Raw genomic sequence first — 17840 nt, forward strand, 5'->3', positions numbered from 1 at the left:
AAGGCAACCACATGCAACAAATCAGCATACCACACAATCTATAAATCAGCAATTTCAAAAGGATGTGCGTCTCTTTTAAACAGTAAGTAAGATCATTTTGCATTTCTTAATGCATTTGAGAGGATTCATTCGCAGCAGTTTCGTCTGTAAAACTTTTATTTTAGATTCAGAAATGACTTCTTGTATTGGATAGGAGAAGGCAAGAATAGCATTATGATTGTACAGAGAGCTGGAAACAGACCTGTCCCTTTTCACCACAGGCTAGCTGATAATGATCAGTGCAAGCTCAAGTCGAAAAAGATATAAAGATCTCAAAATGCCAATAAGGTTGTTTTAAGTATGCAAAGAACTGACAAACAATAAAAATCTTTCTCTAGGGAAATTCTGAGTCTGCTATACACAAAATTAAGAGCACAGGAAATCCTTCACCTTACAATCACTGTCTAGACATCAAAAACTCCATTGCACTCAGAAAAAAGACCAATTCCAACACATGCTTTAATTTTGGAATATTTGTGGGTCAACAAACATCTGTATTCTGCAGGTAGATCTTAAAAACAGAGCATCTCTCCCAATTGTAAGGGCCGTTCAAAAATTTTGAACTTGAAAGATCTTCACAGAAGAGAAAAAAAAAAGGCTGACCGGGAAGAAAGTGAAACTTTCAGCTAACACGCCCCTCACAGGCTACTGAAATATGCCCTTTTGAACTGGATATTCTGCCCTGAGGTGCAAAGAAGGGTTGTTTTTGTTTCACCCTTGATTCAAACACACAGAGGAAAGTCAAGTCATCAAACAAGAACAAAAAAAGAATCCTATGAACTTGGCAAAACTAGAAAAATTCCAAGAATTACTACATACCAGCAAAAACAATAACAACTGTAGGAAGATTTCTGTCGAAACAAGCTCAGAGAGTGCTGCTAAATTGAGCTTTTCTTCCCTCCATCTCTGAATAGATCTGAAACAATGTGTCCATCAAATTGGTGGAGGAGATGGACATTTTAAAAGCAATCTTCTCCCCTCCCCCACCATTTCTCTCCCAATCTCGCCCTCAAGAGATCTGACCCAACACTCAGTAATGAGGGGCTGGGGGCCTTCGCTGACCACAATGGAGATGGCTCACTGATAACCTGTTCTGGGCAGCAGATGACTGTCTCTACCTTTTAACCTTCCCTTTAATAACTAATAATCCCAACTTTGTTGCTAAAACAGAAACAACCAGTGATGTGTGTTGCACAAGCTTACAGGACAGTAAATGGCAGAATTTAGAATATTTAGCAAATCTCCTGCATTTGTGTAAAATTTTGCCCTCAGATCAGAAACATAAAAGATGACTTCAATTGGAGCCCATGACTCTCAGCTCATATTCAGCTGAGGACACAGCTAACTAGGAAACACCCAAGAGTGTCAGATTGCCAGCAGTGGAACCCTCAATGGGACCTGCAGTGAAGGGGAAAGGGACCAGGGCAAACTAGTAAGAAGTTAGGACAAATCTGCCACGGAGCAATTACCCTCACAGACAGACATCCACTCCTAATTTCTGTGCAAAAAAAAAGATCAGTGGGTCTTTGAGAGAAGGAAAAGGCGGCCATTTATCTTTCGCTTTGGATGCCCCTGGTCAGGAGACTCCACCAGCTTTTGAGGGGAGAGGACGATGAAGAGAGCATAGCATTTGCATAAGAATACATGCCTATACTCAACCACTGGGAGGGGGAGGGAAGCCGCTTAATTCAGCAATGGCATTCGCTTGTTGGGAATAATTTCTGTGCAGGGCCAGGGGAAGATTAGAATTGGTTTTCTCGTTCTGTTCGTGCGAGGAAGGCGGGTTGTCCAACAGTGTAGAAAGGGGGCTTGGTGGTTTGTTCCCCTTACATTCCTTCAATGGTGATTAAGAGTCTGACGTTAAAAGATCCCTTAAGTTTCCACCCTTCACTACTCCCATCTCTCTAGCTCACTCCTTCTCCCCTCATCTCCCTGGAGAGAAGGGATTACTGGCACACTGGTATACAGAAATGGCACTTGCTCAAAATTAAAAGACTTTCACAGGCTGCTAATCTAATGAGGGTGGAAGGGGGTGTGGGGAATGAGCAAGCGCCATTTCAGCTGCTGAAATGAAAGGACAAGAGCGGATTTTCATGTTTACCGCCAACATTGCACTAAAGACTAAAAAGAGGCTGAAAACACAAAACCAAAAGAAAGCTTTTTAAAATTCCCAAGGGGCTAGGACCAAAGGCAAAAAACCCTATCAAACTAGTGGCAAAAAGAGTGTGGCGGTTAAAAGGCGACAACAGTCGTGACATCCAGTTGAGCGCACAGGTTGGATTGGTCCTGCCATGGTCTGCCCTGCCAATGCTAGCTGGCATTTGTCAATTCGCACCTCCACAGGCATAGCACCCAGGAGAGTTCATAAACACAGCCAACTGTCAATCATCATCCTACTTCTTGGGGGACACAATCGCAAACACACTGCTAGAACAGTGATTGTCAATTCTGGTGTTCAGGATGCAGATCATTTTCTGTTCCATCAGCATTCACTTCACATCACTCTAATTACTAGTTAAAACGGTCAGAAGGAGAACAAGCAAAAACCTGGAACCTTAGAAAAGACTAAGAAGAGGTGACCCTACACCTGATCAGTGTGAATGCCTAACACATGGGCACATATGCCCTGAGGAGAAGAGCCCCGGTTTGAATCATTTGTGGAGTGTCATTTTACATCTCTCTACTGTCCCTTTCAAAACACAGACAAAAGTGCCCAAAAACAAGTACTTCAAAAAAAAGAATAAATAACTGAGAAGTCCACTGCATCAACAGGCCAGTAGCATCCATTCCAGTGGGACACACAGCTTCACAGATCCAGGTAAAGCCATCTGGACAGAGGTCCTGACACTCTTCCATCACCGTCTCAGCTGTGTTTTTAGGTCTCAGGACACACCATCCTGAACAGACTGATCAGCAGCTGCAGTTCAGAGGTTGGAGGAAGGAGGAGGAGAAGAATAAAGAAGCCCTCTGGCTTACTTTAGATTCATCTAGAGGGGCTGCTCTGCTTGATTTCACTGGCAGAGCCCCACAGAGGGGCAAAGGCTCAAGAAAGATGAACAAGATGTCTTCCACTAGTGAGAAGGGAACAGCAGTTTCCAAAACAGGAAGCATGGATTAGACTACCCATTTGGGAATCATTCACACAGAAACACAGCTGAACATGGGAAGTGAACATGAAAAAAAAAATCATCAGGTGCACAAGATGCATGTCTCTCCGACTGTCCACATCAGTTTCATCTCCAAGAAGAATAGGTATGCAGTACTACTATGTTTGTTAAAAATTCAAACAAATACCACACCAAAAACAAGAGCTGCCAAGGGTCCTGTGAAAACATGATTCATCGTTCTGTTAAGACACCCGGAGGACAAATACGGTGCAGATTTTGTAGTCAATATTCAATTATCTAATTTCTATCTATTAAAGATATCATGTTTAATCTCCCCAAAGCCAGGATAAGAACATAGCAGTGACTCCAACAATTTCCAAATATAGATTCTCCATATCACCTCCTCCTACTTGAAATGTAGCACACTCCATTAGAGGGCCTGAGCCAAACGCTTCAGGTTATTACTAGGACCCGTTAGGCTTGAATGAGCTGCCCATCGTAGCCTTCAGCTCCCATTCTGAGCCCACTTCAGTCACAATGTCCCATAATGAAGGAGGGTCACAGACAGGCTGTGTTTGGCTCAGACTCCAAAGTTCAATCTACATGGCAGAGAGCATGCATAAAGATGGCATTTCCAATATCCTACCACTAATGCTACTGTTACTCAAGAGGAAAAAGAAGAAAGTGGGGGGTAGATGCATTTGCCTCATTTCTGCATGGCTGCTCCTGCATGCTGTGCTTCTCACTCAAGTTTTGATAGGACTGAGCTCAGTTTCTTATACCTTCTTCCTTTCTTTTTCATCCTCTATAGAACAGTAACGCATGACTTCTGCTTACTTGTTCTATTTCATCAAACTAAAACACAAGGTACCATTTCATCTGCCGCAGGGTAACAGCGACTTAGATATGTTAACCCTCTCTTCAACACACTGGTAATAATAACAAAGCATGATGCCCAGATTTTCCAGGGAGAGGGATCTGCCCTACAGGTGTTGGCACTACCAGTCTGGTTGGCTAGATTATCAGTCAGAGGAGGGTAAGAGTGAGGGGCATTAGGGAGCTATCAGATTACACAGATAACACTTCCCTCAGGCTCTCACTTACAGGGTATCTCCACAGTGCCTACCTGACAATCAAGCAGTGAAATCTGTCATCATTTTTCATTGCACAGCCAATAACATATCTTGACAGAGTGATCTATGTTCAAGTGCTTCTTTTATAAAAGCTGTGAGCTATCTACACTTGCTGTTATCTTTTACAGCCATCATACTTTTAGTTGTATAACCTTGGGTAAATCTAAAAAAAAAAGGGAGTATTGCTAGGTAGATGAATTTCATATTTACAGACTATTATGTGCCAGAGTAATGACTCAGACCCAGAATAACCATCCTCATCTTCAGTTCAGATTTAATCATTTATTTTGTCAAAAGAACTAAAAAAAAAAAAAAAACTTGGCTTACTACTGCCTATCTTGCAGCAGCAGGGTAAATAAACTGCTCTTGAACTTTAAGAACCATCACTTCATCAAGCAAGCCTGTTCCCCTGAATTCAATTACTGCATCCCTACAAGCACCCTGAGTGTTGCTCTATAGCTGACCCTGACCTCCATGAAGTGAAGCTGCATAAACAGGATGTACCCACATAGCTATATAAAGCGTGCATTTATGTGTACGCCAAAGGGCACCCACCTGCAAGCTCATGGTGGATGAGATCAGCGAAGTTGGGGTCGTCTCCCCACCAGAAGAGCCAAAGCTCCCTCCGGCCCTGTCGCTGGCTGCGCCGCCACACACTCAGTACGTCGGCCTTCAGGCAGCGGCTGAAGCTGCATAGGATGGGGTCCTCCTCTGTCACCGCAAAGAGGATGGGTGCAGAGGTGGGACCCTGCCACACAAACCTCTTCCATTTGATCCCAGTCAAGTCTGCCTGCAAGACAAGGGAGGGGGAGAGAAAAAGATTGTTAGCCTGCAGAGTCGCTGCTTCAGGATCCACTCAGCAGCTTGGAGTAAACGTGTGCTGAGCAGAGTGTTAAGAGAAGGTATTAATCCTCTTTTAGAGGGGAGTTCACATACCAACTACCTATGACAACAACCCATGCAGTCACGCTTGGAAAGAAAAAAGCTGAAATTAAGGAGACAGACAGGAAGATGTAAAGATATACAAAACATAAAAACGGATCACCAATGTGCATTGATACAAAAGAAAAGGGCAAATTTGTCATTGATTGTAAAGGACTGTGTACTTAGACTTCAGGTGCTTTCAATATCACCACAAACAACATGTTCAAAACACAAACAGGAAAAACAACTAATGCTGGTAAATGTGGTCTCACCACCTTAATCCTCATTATTGGTGAGTGCTGGTGGGGTGCTTTGCCTTTCTATAAACGCTGTCTGGCTTTAAGAGCGAAAACACAACACACAGGAAAAAGCCTCACAGGCAGTAAATCACTGCCAGGGTTATTGAGTGTTAAAACAGGAACATTACACTCCACTGCTAGCTAGCCCTGCTGCTTATCACCCAAGCGCTGTCAGACTACCCATGTCTACCTAAACACATGCACATGCTAACTATTGTAAAACACAAACACTCGCAATGCCTTAGGTGTTGTACATTCCCATTTCCACTGGCAATCTTGGTTCTCTATCTGTCCTTGTTGAAATTTCAAGTAATCTGTGAGTACATGGACTGTTCGTTTATCTGCCGCTTAGTCCTATTTCGTTCAGGCTGACTTGGCAGGCTGTCCCTCTGTATATTCAACCAATTAATCCATTACAATTCAGGGGATATCTTAACTCAAGTGCAGAAGCGCTGAGCCTGAACAAGTGATTACCCGTGGTTGTGGCAGAGCGGTGGTCTTTCGCCTGGCTAGGGATAAGCTGAGAGATTTGTGGTGTTAGTTGGGATAGTGGTTGGGGGAGTTGGGGACTGTCAAAACAGGGCATTGTGTGGTGTCAACTGGGGCAGAGTTGGATCACAACAACAAGTTAGTCAGCCATAAGACACAGCAATGATTTGTTCACACAGGTGGACAAATTATTAACAGCCTAAGATAAAGCTGTTTTGACTCTACTTAGTACTGCTATTCGTGTACATAATGTAATACACATACAGCTTAGATTCTGGTTTCACAAATAAAACATACACTACACACCTTCAATAAACACTACGCACATGTTGTATTTGTTACCCTGCACTATGTCAAGAGGGGGGAAAAGGTGTCTGGCAAGTATATAAAAGCCTGTGGTTGCATTATAGTCTTGTCATAACTAAACACAGTAGTGCACGATCAAAACAACATGATCCCTGATGAACAGTCTAGCGCCTGAGGAATTCAAAAGCCGCCACACATGCTGAGAACGAGCTTAAAGGTTCAAACGGCAGAGCTGGGTCTGTGTGTAACGACATAGCTGCAGCAGTTAGGCCGCTCTTCCTGCTGGAGTGTGAGAAGCACTACTTTACACCTGCATCTTGCTCGGAAACATCTGTGCACACAATGCAAAGGGAGGGTGGAGACAACGGTTAACTGTGAAACCAGATCATAATCGGTACAGATAGGCAATTAGCAAGTGAACACCCCCATCATATTACTGACCATGGCCAGTCCCCAATGGTATTGTACCTTTCACCATATAAAAGGTTTTGTTCTTAAGTGCCCTACAGATGTTATTACCGCCTCTCCTCCTCGTGCATATTGGTTTCACACTTTTAGACGTGATTATGTGCTGCAAACAGACAGCCAGGATACGAGCTGGTAACAACACACCAATACCTAAATTTGAATAACATAACTCTTATTTAAATGAGTGTTCCAGTAAATCTTGCCCTTTTGGAGCCAGTTTCACACGTAGTTGTACCTTAACTTATTCTATAAATTTATTACAGTTATTTTTATAAATAACCAAAGACTATCCGAACGTGGTTTTAAATTCAATTAACCCTTAGAAAGTTCCGTCATGTTTTTAAAGTAACACGCCACAACAGATGCCCTAATTGTAACCAAGAAACACTGAACACAAGGGAGATGTATGTTAGAATTCCTCTTACATGCCAGATCTAATACAGCAGTGAACAAATGTGAATACACTTAGAAACTAATTCCTTGATATTTTCTTATTGTTTAGGTGAGTGTGTCCTAATTCAACATAAACTAATGAAGCAAATACACAGATCATTCTTCAATTTCAAACAAAAAATAATCTCCATCTACACATGGTCATGAGAACATTAAATAGCTTAATTAATCAGCATAGTGTAATGCGGCCTTACAAAAAGCCACATACTGATATGCTTCTTGCTACTATCTGTAGTTATTGGAGCACAACTGTACACATCGGGCAGTGAACCACATGACCACATCCTGTGGGCACAGAGTGTTTGACCTGCTACATTTCTGAGATCAAGTTGCTGTAACAGGCATCACAAGCTAAAATAATGATTAGTACTGCTCCTGTGCTGTTAATGCATGAATGAAATTCAGCAACTTACAAGAGCAAGATAGTCTCTTCATCTTACATTACAGTTCTAGTCATCACCTTTTTGTGACTGCTTCTGTCACTATCAGGATATTTACATCTCTCCTGCAGTTTCTCGTCTAAGTAGGCAACTCAGTGCATTTTGAATCACTGTTTCAAAAAGATTTTTCACTTTAGAAGCTGTTCTATAGAGGAAAAACATAACTGAATGTGTGTTACCGTTTGTGTTACTGTCAACCAGCAATTATCTTCAGTAATAAATGACTTATTGAATGTAGTATTATTTATTACTCTCAGCCCATATCAGACACATCCATCCTCAATATCTAACTTCATCATTACAGAAACACTGTTAAACTGCCTCTTCAGTTCTTTATTATTCTAGAATGATGTACCACAGCAGATGCATCTACACAACTCAACAGGGTGTCAACATCATCATAGCTAAAGACTGATTCTTATTCAAAAGATGAAAATGGTAATAAGAAATCTTTTTGCTACCAAAACGTTATTAGCCACAAAAACTATCACAGTGATCAATAGAGGGTGAATGCTTGTACAAATATAGTTAAGCTACAATAGAGGTGAGTGATTTGAGGATAATATCCAATTGTGACTTTTTTGGCACATTATTCAGTTTGATTTACAAAATAATTTTAGGTTCAGTTCAATATTTGCCTTTTAATAGATTTAAAAGGGGATGGAGCATTACCACATGAAATACCAGCAAAAGTGTGACTGTCACACTAGGATAGCATGAATTTGTAAAAGCACTGACATGACAGGTTAAACCGTGCAGCCGATGGAAAGATAAGGTTTTCTACTTTGTAATAACACGTTATGCTGTATGTAAAGCTGACCATTGACCATCTTCATGGTGGAGCTGACAAATGTTTAGAATTTCACTATGGTCTAATACATTTTGATAGACATTGAAATCTTTTCTTTTCACAAACACAGTGACAGCAAATCTTATCCTGAGTCTTCACACATCTAGTGAGCTTCTCAGCTTAATACTGTGTGGATGTGTTGACACGCTGGACTCTAATTTGACCCTCAAATAAAATTCTATAAAGTTGTGAAGTAACTACACTGACTTTTTTTTTCTTGGATGGATTAGTTAGTCTGTTCGGCTCAGGTCAAGTCTTACTCAATATACAGTAAAACTATGGAACTGGTAAGGAAAGTGTTTTAATGACACATCTGTACCTGCTGTGTACCTGAAGTCACTTTCAGTGAAGCGGTCTCCTAATAATAATAATAATGGATTAGATTTATATAGCGCTTTTCTATTAAGGCATACTCAAAGCGCGTACAATGGATCCATTATTCATTCACTCACACATTCTCACTCTGGTGGTGGTAAACTACGTTTGTAGCCACAGCTGCCCTGGGGCAGACCGACCTAAGCGTGGCTGCCAATCCACGCCTACGGCCCCTCCGACCACCACCAACATTCATACGCATTCATACACCAGTGTGAGTAGCTGCACTGGAGGCAAGGTGGGTAAAGTGTCTTGCCAAGGACACAACAGCATATGACTAGGACAGAGCGGGAACCGAACCGCCAACCCTTCGATCATTCATCACGACCCGCTCTACCACCTGAGCCACAGCCACCCCTGCAAGACTTCAAGCAGTATCTATTTTGTTTACATAGGAAGAAAGCCAAATACTTCCAGTGATGATTCATAATGGATGTAACTAATGATGAAGACAAAAAATGTGTTTATGCAATCTATGATTCTACAAACTATACAATGGCAAATGTCTGTGCTGGAATACTTAAACTTAAGCTTTGCTTTTGCAAACTATAAAGTGCACACAGAGATGATTTGATAAAGATTTATGTAGCACTGCTGGGTGGCAACCTTCTGGGTTTGAAACACAAAAAAGACTAACTGCAAGCATTTCAATAAAGACATGCCTTCCAGAAAACTGTAGCAACATAGTGTACCTTGTACACATTCGTCAATTAGGCACTAACTCCAATTATCTGAAGTAGAACGTCCTGTAATCTTTAAACACGATTTGAAAGGCTGTTATGATAAGCACTTAGTAAACGAGCTATCTCTTTAGCTGCACGGATGTACAGCTTGTTACTTTATTCAAGTGTTACCAGTAACATTAAAAAGTGATGTTGTTAAAATGCAAAAATGTTCTATCAGTCAGCTATAGTTTTCATCTCTGCTTTGTTTTAGGGGTCATACTTGTCTTTGAACGCTTTGATTTTGCAAAAAAAAAAATGCATGTGACTGGGCACTACACTCACTTGTACAGTAATTCTGTCTATACATTCAACTGAAAAGCCCCCCATCAAAGACTGGACAGTCAGTACTGCGTTACCCATCAACAATATCCAAGAGGCAGACTGCTCTATCAAGGATAAATGTGCCTTCTGCAGTTGTTCTGTCTGTCCTTTCAAAATAAATTATGTGCAGTCTGTGTGCAAAAACAGAAGGTGCCAAGGATATCTGTGTATTTCCTTCCAACATTCATGCTTTCCAGGCTGTGTGCTCGAGTGTGCCTCAAAATACTGCTGTGAATCTGCACAGTTTTCTCCCCTGACTGTGTCTTAGTAAATGCTCAGGTATGTGGGCAACTGCTTATAAAATGTCCCGTTAGAATAAGCAATGGAGGCCATGAGAAGTTTTATCTTTCATATGCCAAAGCCAAAAATCACACTGCAGCATTAGGAGAGATTCTAAGGCAAAGCCACTGGATATAAGCAGGAAGTTTTCCTGAGGTGACGCGTACTTGGGGGGGGTTACGACCCCTGATTTTGCCAGCTGCTCACCTTCCCTCTGGCAACTTAGGGTTCTGGGTCTCAGTAGGGAACCCTGTGTTCAAACAGCTGCCTTCCTGCCTTTCAAGATATGAGACAAGCAACAGGTGAAGCTGCTCAAATCATGCCACAGATGCTCATTTTCTACCAAGTATCAGTCTCTTTTCCTGCTTGTCACCTCTCTCCCTCAGTTAACCCTGTCATCAAGCAAACATGAAACTAAAAAGTGTGTGTTTGCATTTATGGTTGAAGAGAATGCAAATTCAGTAAGTTTCTTTTGAGATAATTTATACACAGCTCTTGTTGATTTGTAAGCTATCACTAAACAGAAGATTCTTGCCAAGTAAGAGAACGTCTCAATATTTAAATGCAAGGCAGCTCAACTCTACACTTCATAAAAATCCAGCTACAATTGTGTATTATAATGCAGGCATACATTAAGTGAACTTGCACGTTGAGTTAATCCCAATAAACCTACTAGAAAGCCAAAAAAAAGAGAAAAAAGCATGCAACAAGTAGGATCATACTCCAGAGGAGACTATCCACAGAAAAACGAAAGGGGGAAAAACTACCACAATGTGTTCACATTCTTTCACCATAAAACCACAAAGTGGAGTCTGTTCAGCAAGTGAGTCATAACAGCAGTGGTGTTATGCTTAGTCTCAGTGTGCAGGAAAATGTCAGCCAGACAGGCACAGCACCACAACTACCAGCCTCTATCTTGCCTGTTCACTGTAGCCAACGCTGCCTTCAAGTGCTGTCGTAAACATTGTAATTACGAGTTCAGCACACACAATCGACCCAACAGAGTAGTTTTGAGAGAGTGGGAATTTTCTGCAGTGAAATGTTACCTTTAGGGGGCGGACAGCTTGGATGCTGTGTCAATTTGCGGTAAAAGCAGTGTAGTATTTCACTATATTGTTATTACACTAGATTCTATCTCAGCATTACTATTGATGCATTTTTACTCTCACTTCTCATTTAACTTTTCTACATAGCCAGATTAACAAATACATCTACAATCTATGCACTTTGTGGTCGTGGCACTGCACCACAAAGTGGTTATGTGTCATTTAATCTATAACAAAAATCTACTTTTTCTAAGGGTTGCATTTCAGCTCTTGACAAATCACATTAACAACTTCCTAGTTTGGAAGCATGCTGTTAGCATGCTGTTAAGAGGAGCACACTCAACAGCTAACCTACAAGTGAAACCGTAGTTAAGCCTGCTGACAAGCCAATTAACTGCAACAACAAACACATTCAGACCATGTTCTTGATTATCAGGACAGAGGAGGGACCATACACTCAAGCAGCACTTTTACAGCTGCTGTTGTGGCTAAGACTGTGCACCACACAGAGGCTCTTATGACACTATTTCTCTCACAGGGGTTTTAAAATATATCTGTGTGCTCCAAGTTTGTAAGAGCTGAACCGCAACTATTTAGGAGAATGGCCACAATTGGCAACACGGGGATGAAAAAACACACCACGCATTTCACCCCTAGCTATGTGCAGCTGAGGTGTGTAGCTGTCTAGGTGCTTGTAATGCACAGGAATGAAAGCCACGGATTATATAATCAGCCTGGGGCCTGTGCCCTAGTTGGTGTGATTACTAGAAAATGAAGTCCAAGGAAGACGAAGCCACTAATAAACAACATGATAACATAATGCACAAATAGTTGTAAATAACAAATCTGCTGCATGCTTGTTACCAAAAAAGAGCTTTCAAGGCAAGATTTAAGGGGCGTGCTTTTTATCAACAAGCTGTGCAAGTTGGGCAGTGACATTCGGTCATCCAGAAGTTGTTGTCAGTGTTCCACATAAACAGTATTTAACAGTAAAAGCATCGTGGTTCCCCAGTTTACAACTTAACTCTGCACACTCAAGTGCACCAACTGTTTGGTTTACGGGTCACCACTTCATGAAACATAGTGGAAATGCAATGAGTTCGAGATAGCAAGTTAATAATAAACAAGGTGTTGAGGCAAAGGGCAGAAAGTACCACAACTAAAACTCGCAGGGAAACACAGTCGTGCTTGTGAGCTGAGAAATGCACAATAATTAGTGTGCTAACAGACAGTATGTTGCTATGTCTGCGCTGTGAAATGTAGTAAATTAAGCCTTACAAGCGAGTGGCGTAAACCTCGAGTGTTTTGTTCGCGAATAGTAAAATGGAAATGTAGCGGAAAGGAGAGTACAATAGACAGGTCACTGCAAGAAAGACATAAAGTGTTCAAAACAAGGTAAGATTTGCGAAGTGGGATACCTTGTCCTAAAATGATGTCAGCTCGACAGGGCCGTAAGCCTAGCTAAGCTACTATCAACTGATGCCTGTGCGGCTAACGTTAGCTTAGCCCCCGTTCAGCTAGTTAAAAATGGCTGCTTTCCTTTAGTTTTAAATCTCTTACCAGACAGAATAGATTGGAATGGCAATCCTCCAAGCTGGCCCCGTTTGGTACAAAACAAGAACTCATCCTTCTTCACTGCGAGATCCAACTCTCCATCGTTTCACTTCCCGGGAAATAAAGAACAATTTGCGGATTTGTATTTTCTGAAAGATGTGCAGGCTTAATCAACGAGAAATATTTTTTGTAACATTTGGCTGGAGGATAGTTAATTCAACAATTGCAGTTCCCCAAGCTGGAGCTAAAAGCGGATAAAAGAGACTGTGTGGTCTTTAGGTCGACATCTCAAAAGCACACAGTAGAAACAAATTCAAGGAAGCGAAAAATGTTCATAAAACAAAAAGAAAAGGAGAGCAAAGAAGCAACTCTCCCCCTCCCCCTTAGCCCTAAAACGGTCTCCGCTTAAAAAAATAAAAACGTCCTGTCTTACTCCTCCATCGCAAAATTGAGCCTAAAAACGAAAGACATCCTGTAACAACCTCTCGAAATCTGGCACCGGCCTATATTTTAACGATTATTTCGATCATTATTTCAGCCTCGGTTCCTGTTGGTTTCCATTTGAATTCATGGATTCCTTTCTTTAATGGCGGCCACAGGGACAACTCTGCCTTCCACAGCCTATTGGCTCGTTCGTGGTCAAAGCTTCGTCAAGCTATAGGACACACACAGACACGCCGCAGACAGCGGGCGGCATTCCCGAAAAAATAAAAGTATATAATTAGTTTGCTTTAAGATCATGACTAATAATATAAATATAGCATTAATAAACACTTGTAGATTGCAATTACGCTATACTTTAAACATAAATAGTTTCCAAATATTACGCTTGCTCCTCTTAAGGTGTCATTTGCCACAAAAATATTGCCGCCACATGTTGCTGTCACTTGGCCTCTTGTTTTGACACTCCTGACAAAGACGTCCGTGTTACAGTATAGTGAGTTTGACACTGTCGTGGTCATGAGGGCTGTAATAACACAAGACTGATAGGTATTGCCGCTAGGCCAGCGCAAGTGGCGCTACTGAGCAACAGATTTTGTTACTAATGATCAAACCCTATAAACTTGCTCACTTACACAGTGCACCACCTAGCGCATGTGATATTGCACTTGCAATTGAAATGTACAACCAAGATGCAATTGATGCGCCCTTTGTTTCTGCTTTATTTCGCTCAGATATTTCCATTTGGCTGTAATGTAACAGAGCGTGGCTCGAGACAGAAAAAGAAAGCAGGGAAATCAAACATTTTTCACGCAGAGAATTGCATGTATGAAACAAATACACGTTGTTGAAAACATGTTAAGAAGCAAGAGGACAGTGAGAACTCTTCAACAGGTGAATAAATAGAAAATCTGTTTGTTGACTCAGTTGCAGGATTGCAGAGGATGTACCAGTGAGTTTCAGGACCTGCCAATAAGGATGCGGAATGTTTAGGAGGTGAAAACACAGTCAAATGCAAATAAATCAAGAATTGAGATACATTATTCATACAAATGTAGTCAAGTCACAGCTGTTCATATAGCATATATAAAGCAACAGCTGTTATTCCAAAGTGCTTTCCAGTAGAGAAATATGACTGCAGTTATAAATCAACCTAACAAGTTTAAATATTGAGCCCAAGAACCTACAATAGTTATATAAAATGCAACTTTACCATACTGTAATAAATCTTAAAGCTAAGAGTCTACAGGATTATCAATTATAGAAATGAACCCAACTAATTTAGAACTTATGTTATGACCCTACAAAAATACAGTGTACATGAAAAAAAACAATAAATCCAAATCCCTGGATCCCCAAGAGCAAGCTTTGTTTTCATTTTTATATTTCTGTGTATCATTTTGTGAGTTTATTCCAAGAGAAAACAAGCTAAAATGTCAAGTGTCTCAACAGACAGTTATTTATTATTGGCAAACCGATAGACTAAATCAGTTTTGATCTTGACTAAGCAAAGCTGAAACAGTTTTTACTGACCCTGAGACAGCATCAGTATTTATTACTTATCAATAAATATACACATTTATCACCCTCTTTATTTTCCAGTTGTTTTAATTAAGGAGAATAAATGCAATTTGGAGTAATACAATGTTTTATCATTTCTGAATTTCCAACTTTTCCAAGTCATTACTGCAAGTGTTGTCACATGATGGGTCACATCAGGTTGGGTAGGCTTGACAGCTCTAACTATTATTTGTTTGTTTTCCCACTGCAGCAGTTAGCGAACCAGCATGCTGATCAAATCTACCTCGTCAGAGTGGGTGCTTGTAATCACAGAGGCCTTAATCAGGCCTTCTGGTCGATGATCGTCTCTCTGATCATCACACTCTCAGACAGGTAGCCCTGATAGAGGTCAGGGGGGAAATCTGAGATATGAAGCAGTGCCAAAATATTGAACCATAATGTCGTGAATATAAGTTTGGTTCCCAATTAAGGAAGAATTTTTGCATTTGTGCTGCACTAATAGCAGTACATACAGCAAGGTAATTGTTTGATGTGCCTTTCCTTTAAAAAAGAAAATTATGTTCCGCAAGAAACGTCTTCAACAAACCATCCACCTCTCAGAGACTCTTCTTTGAAGTGCTGTGCTCTTCCACTGAGAATGGTCAAAATGTAATTGTAGAATTTTCTTGGAAAATTACTGAACAGTGTCTTCATGATATTATCTGCATTGTGTGTTTTTGCAGGTTTTGGCTGCAGCCTGCATTTCCTTCGGAATAATTTCTTGACTCAAACCAGTAAAATGTATATCAATAAACTCCAGTTACTGCTGCCGAAATGAGCACAATGCAATTTTATATGATTTTCCCAAAATATTGGAAAACACTACGTAATGGAATGTAGTACCACTGAGCTTATTCAACCAGCGTCCAAGCTGGTGTTTGGACCAGACCAGAAAGGTTTCAATTAGAGCAACAAAGTGCAAAAGAAATAAACCTTTTAAGTCATTTTTCCTCTGTTGTTTTGGCGTTTGTGTACTCTTCTGTGTAGCCTGCATTAAGCTTTAGGCTACTTGATTTTAGACAGCCTTGGTGTCCAGTTGAATTTGTGTTACCAACATGTCTATAGCAGTTTTCCTCTGCAGGTGGTGCATGCAAATAATTTTTGCAATCAATGCTACTGGAGCTGACATTTATAGATCATGTTACATGAATTGAATTAAAATTGAATTGAATTGAATTGAATGTCAACAACAATGAATCAAACCCATGCAGTGTGGATGAACAATAACTATAAATTCTATTGTACAACAATGTAACACTGGCAACTACTGTCATGCAGAATGTGACCTCTATCAATCTCTCTCTTTTGTCTTTTTGTGGGGTTTAAATATTGTGTTTTTAACAATCAATTCTCGCAGCAGTCCAGGAATTTGCTCTCAGTTCAGCCAGCACAGCTCTCTTTCCAGTTTTACCCCAAGGCACACTCCCAGCCAGACTATTGCTACTTCTTTTTCAAAGCGTAGGTTTATGGAATATTAATAATGAGTTTTTAGCAAGTGCTTGTTCCTAATTATAAAGTGATGTAAGCTGTCTTTAGTCATGATTTCTTTCTTGAAATGAATGGCAGCTGGTTGGCTAGTTTGCCCATAATTCTTCATGTTATCCTGTGATTCATTAATGAGTAATTACAGTCCCTAAGTACAATTTTTGTTTGGTCATTTTTTTCTAGTAATATGACTGCTTGTTTTGCCTAATCCCAACATTACAGCATGTCTCTGTTATTCCAAATTGCTATTTCTGTCTTTGCAGTTTTTTTGTAAATAAACTGTAAGTATATATTTGCGTGGAAATAGATCAGACCTGTACTATCATCTGGAACAGTTTCTTTTCTTCTCTGCCCAGGATAAACATAAGTGGCATTTCCTGCCTGCAACACTTACAGTGAGAATTGGGAAAAAGCAGACCATAAATGTGGTGATGATTGTGCATCCTGAGGCCAGAAAACAGCTGGCTGCACCTGAAACACTGATGGAGTCATGAAGGTGTAACAGCCTGAAGAGAACATGTGAGGAGATCGATTTGTTCCGAGAACTTATCGTGAGGATAAAAATCACTTGGACACTTGAAGCAGGTGACATTCTTCATTCTGTTTCTCCTTCTGCCAACTTACAGTAGTTGTTCATGCATTAGCAAAGAAACACTCTGTAACCTTCAGGCCTTCTCAAAATATCACCGCTCCTGTTTGAGTTGGGTAAAAAGCAGAATACTTTTGCTGGCTGTTTATGTTGTTCCCAAGCTGCAGAAGCACAGGAAACATTACAGATCAGAGCGATTTGATCTAACATAGATATGTTAATTGTGCAACCCCTTAAACACATTACCAACACAATATGCAACAAGAGTTTTTGCTTCCATTGTGCTATCTCCAAGGCCCCACAAAATCAAATTTGTTTCTTTCATCTGATCCTAAAGGACTGAGCAGCTTTTCAAATGTTAAATCTCCCCATAGGAATGGATGATAATCTCACATTCTGTGCTTCCCACGCTTTATCATCACTCCTTGATACAAAAAACAATTGTGGCATGATAGCATCTGTATAAGACTGTTTAACAGAAAAAAAAACATCTAATAGTGCAGTCGATGAGCACAGTTGTCATAGCAGAGTAACTAATGTGGCTCCCAGATTGCTATCCTATCTGGTGAAGGTTTTCCCTCACTTATCTCCAGCTCCCTCTTATCTGAGTCCCACAGAGACATTCTGTCATATATATTCTATTCCAGCAACACTCAAGAATATTGGGGAAATAAAAGTGTAAGATGGTTTGAAGTTGGTCAACTGCTCTTTTGACATTTGATTTGACATGCTCTGTGGTCCCTGCCAGTCTGCTATAGGAGCATTTGTTATAGGGCCCTGTCTCACTGTTGTGTGACAAAATCCTGCATGAGAAAGGGAATAATGAATCTGAAATTTAGCCAGAAAGAGACTGTGGGCTGAATTTAATGAGGGTCTGTAGTCAGATAGGGTGCAAAACACTAATATGTTGGGTGGAAAATTAGACTCATGCTGAAATATAGTAGAGCACAAAGCGCT

The 17840-nt window shown here is 40.7% G+C and overlaps 1 protein-coding gene across 1 annotated transcript in view; it reads right to left on the reverse strand.

Annotated features, from left to right (window-relative positions):
- med13a (mediator complex subunit 13a) overlaps positions 1 to 13415 on the reverse strand; it is an 87184-nt gene extending 73769 nt beyond the window's left edge. Inside the window, exons 1-2 of the mRNA XM_023267427.3 lie at positions 12815 to 13415; positions 4835 to 5069 (exon numbers count right to left, since the gene is read on the reverse strand). Of these exons, the coding sequence (XP_023123195.1) occupies positions 4835 to 5069; positions 12815 to 12880 (301 nt within the window). The 5' untranslated portion in view covers positions 12881 to 13415. The remainder of the gene's footprint in view (positions 1 to 4834; positions 5070 to 12814) is intronic.
- Between the last annotated feature and the right edge of the window lie 4425 nt (positions 13416 to 17840).

This window comes from Amphiprion ocellaris, chromosome 14, assembly GCF_022539595.1.
Source record: "Amphiprion ocellaris isolate individual 3 ecotype Okinawa chromosome 14, ASM2253959v1, whole genome shotgun sequence".
Taxonomy (NCBI): Eukaryota; Metazoa; Chordata; class Actinopteri; family Pomacentridae; genus Amphiprion; species Amphiprion ocellaris.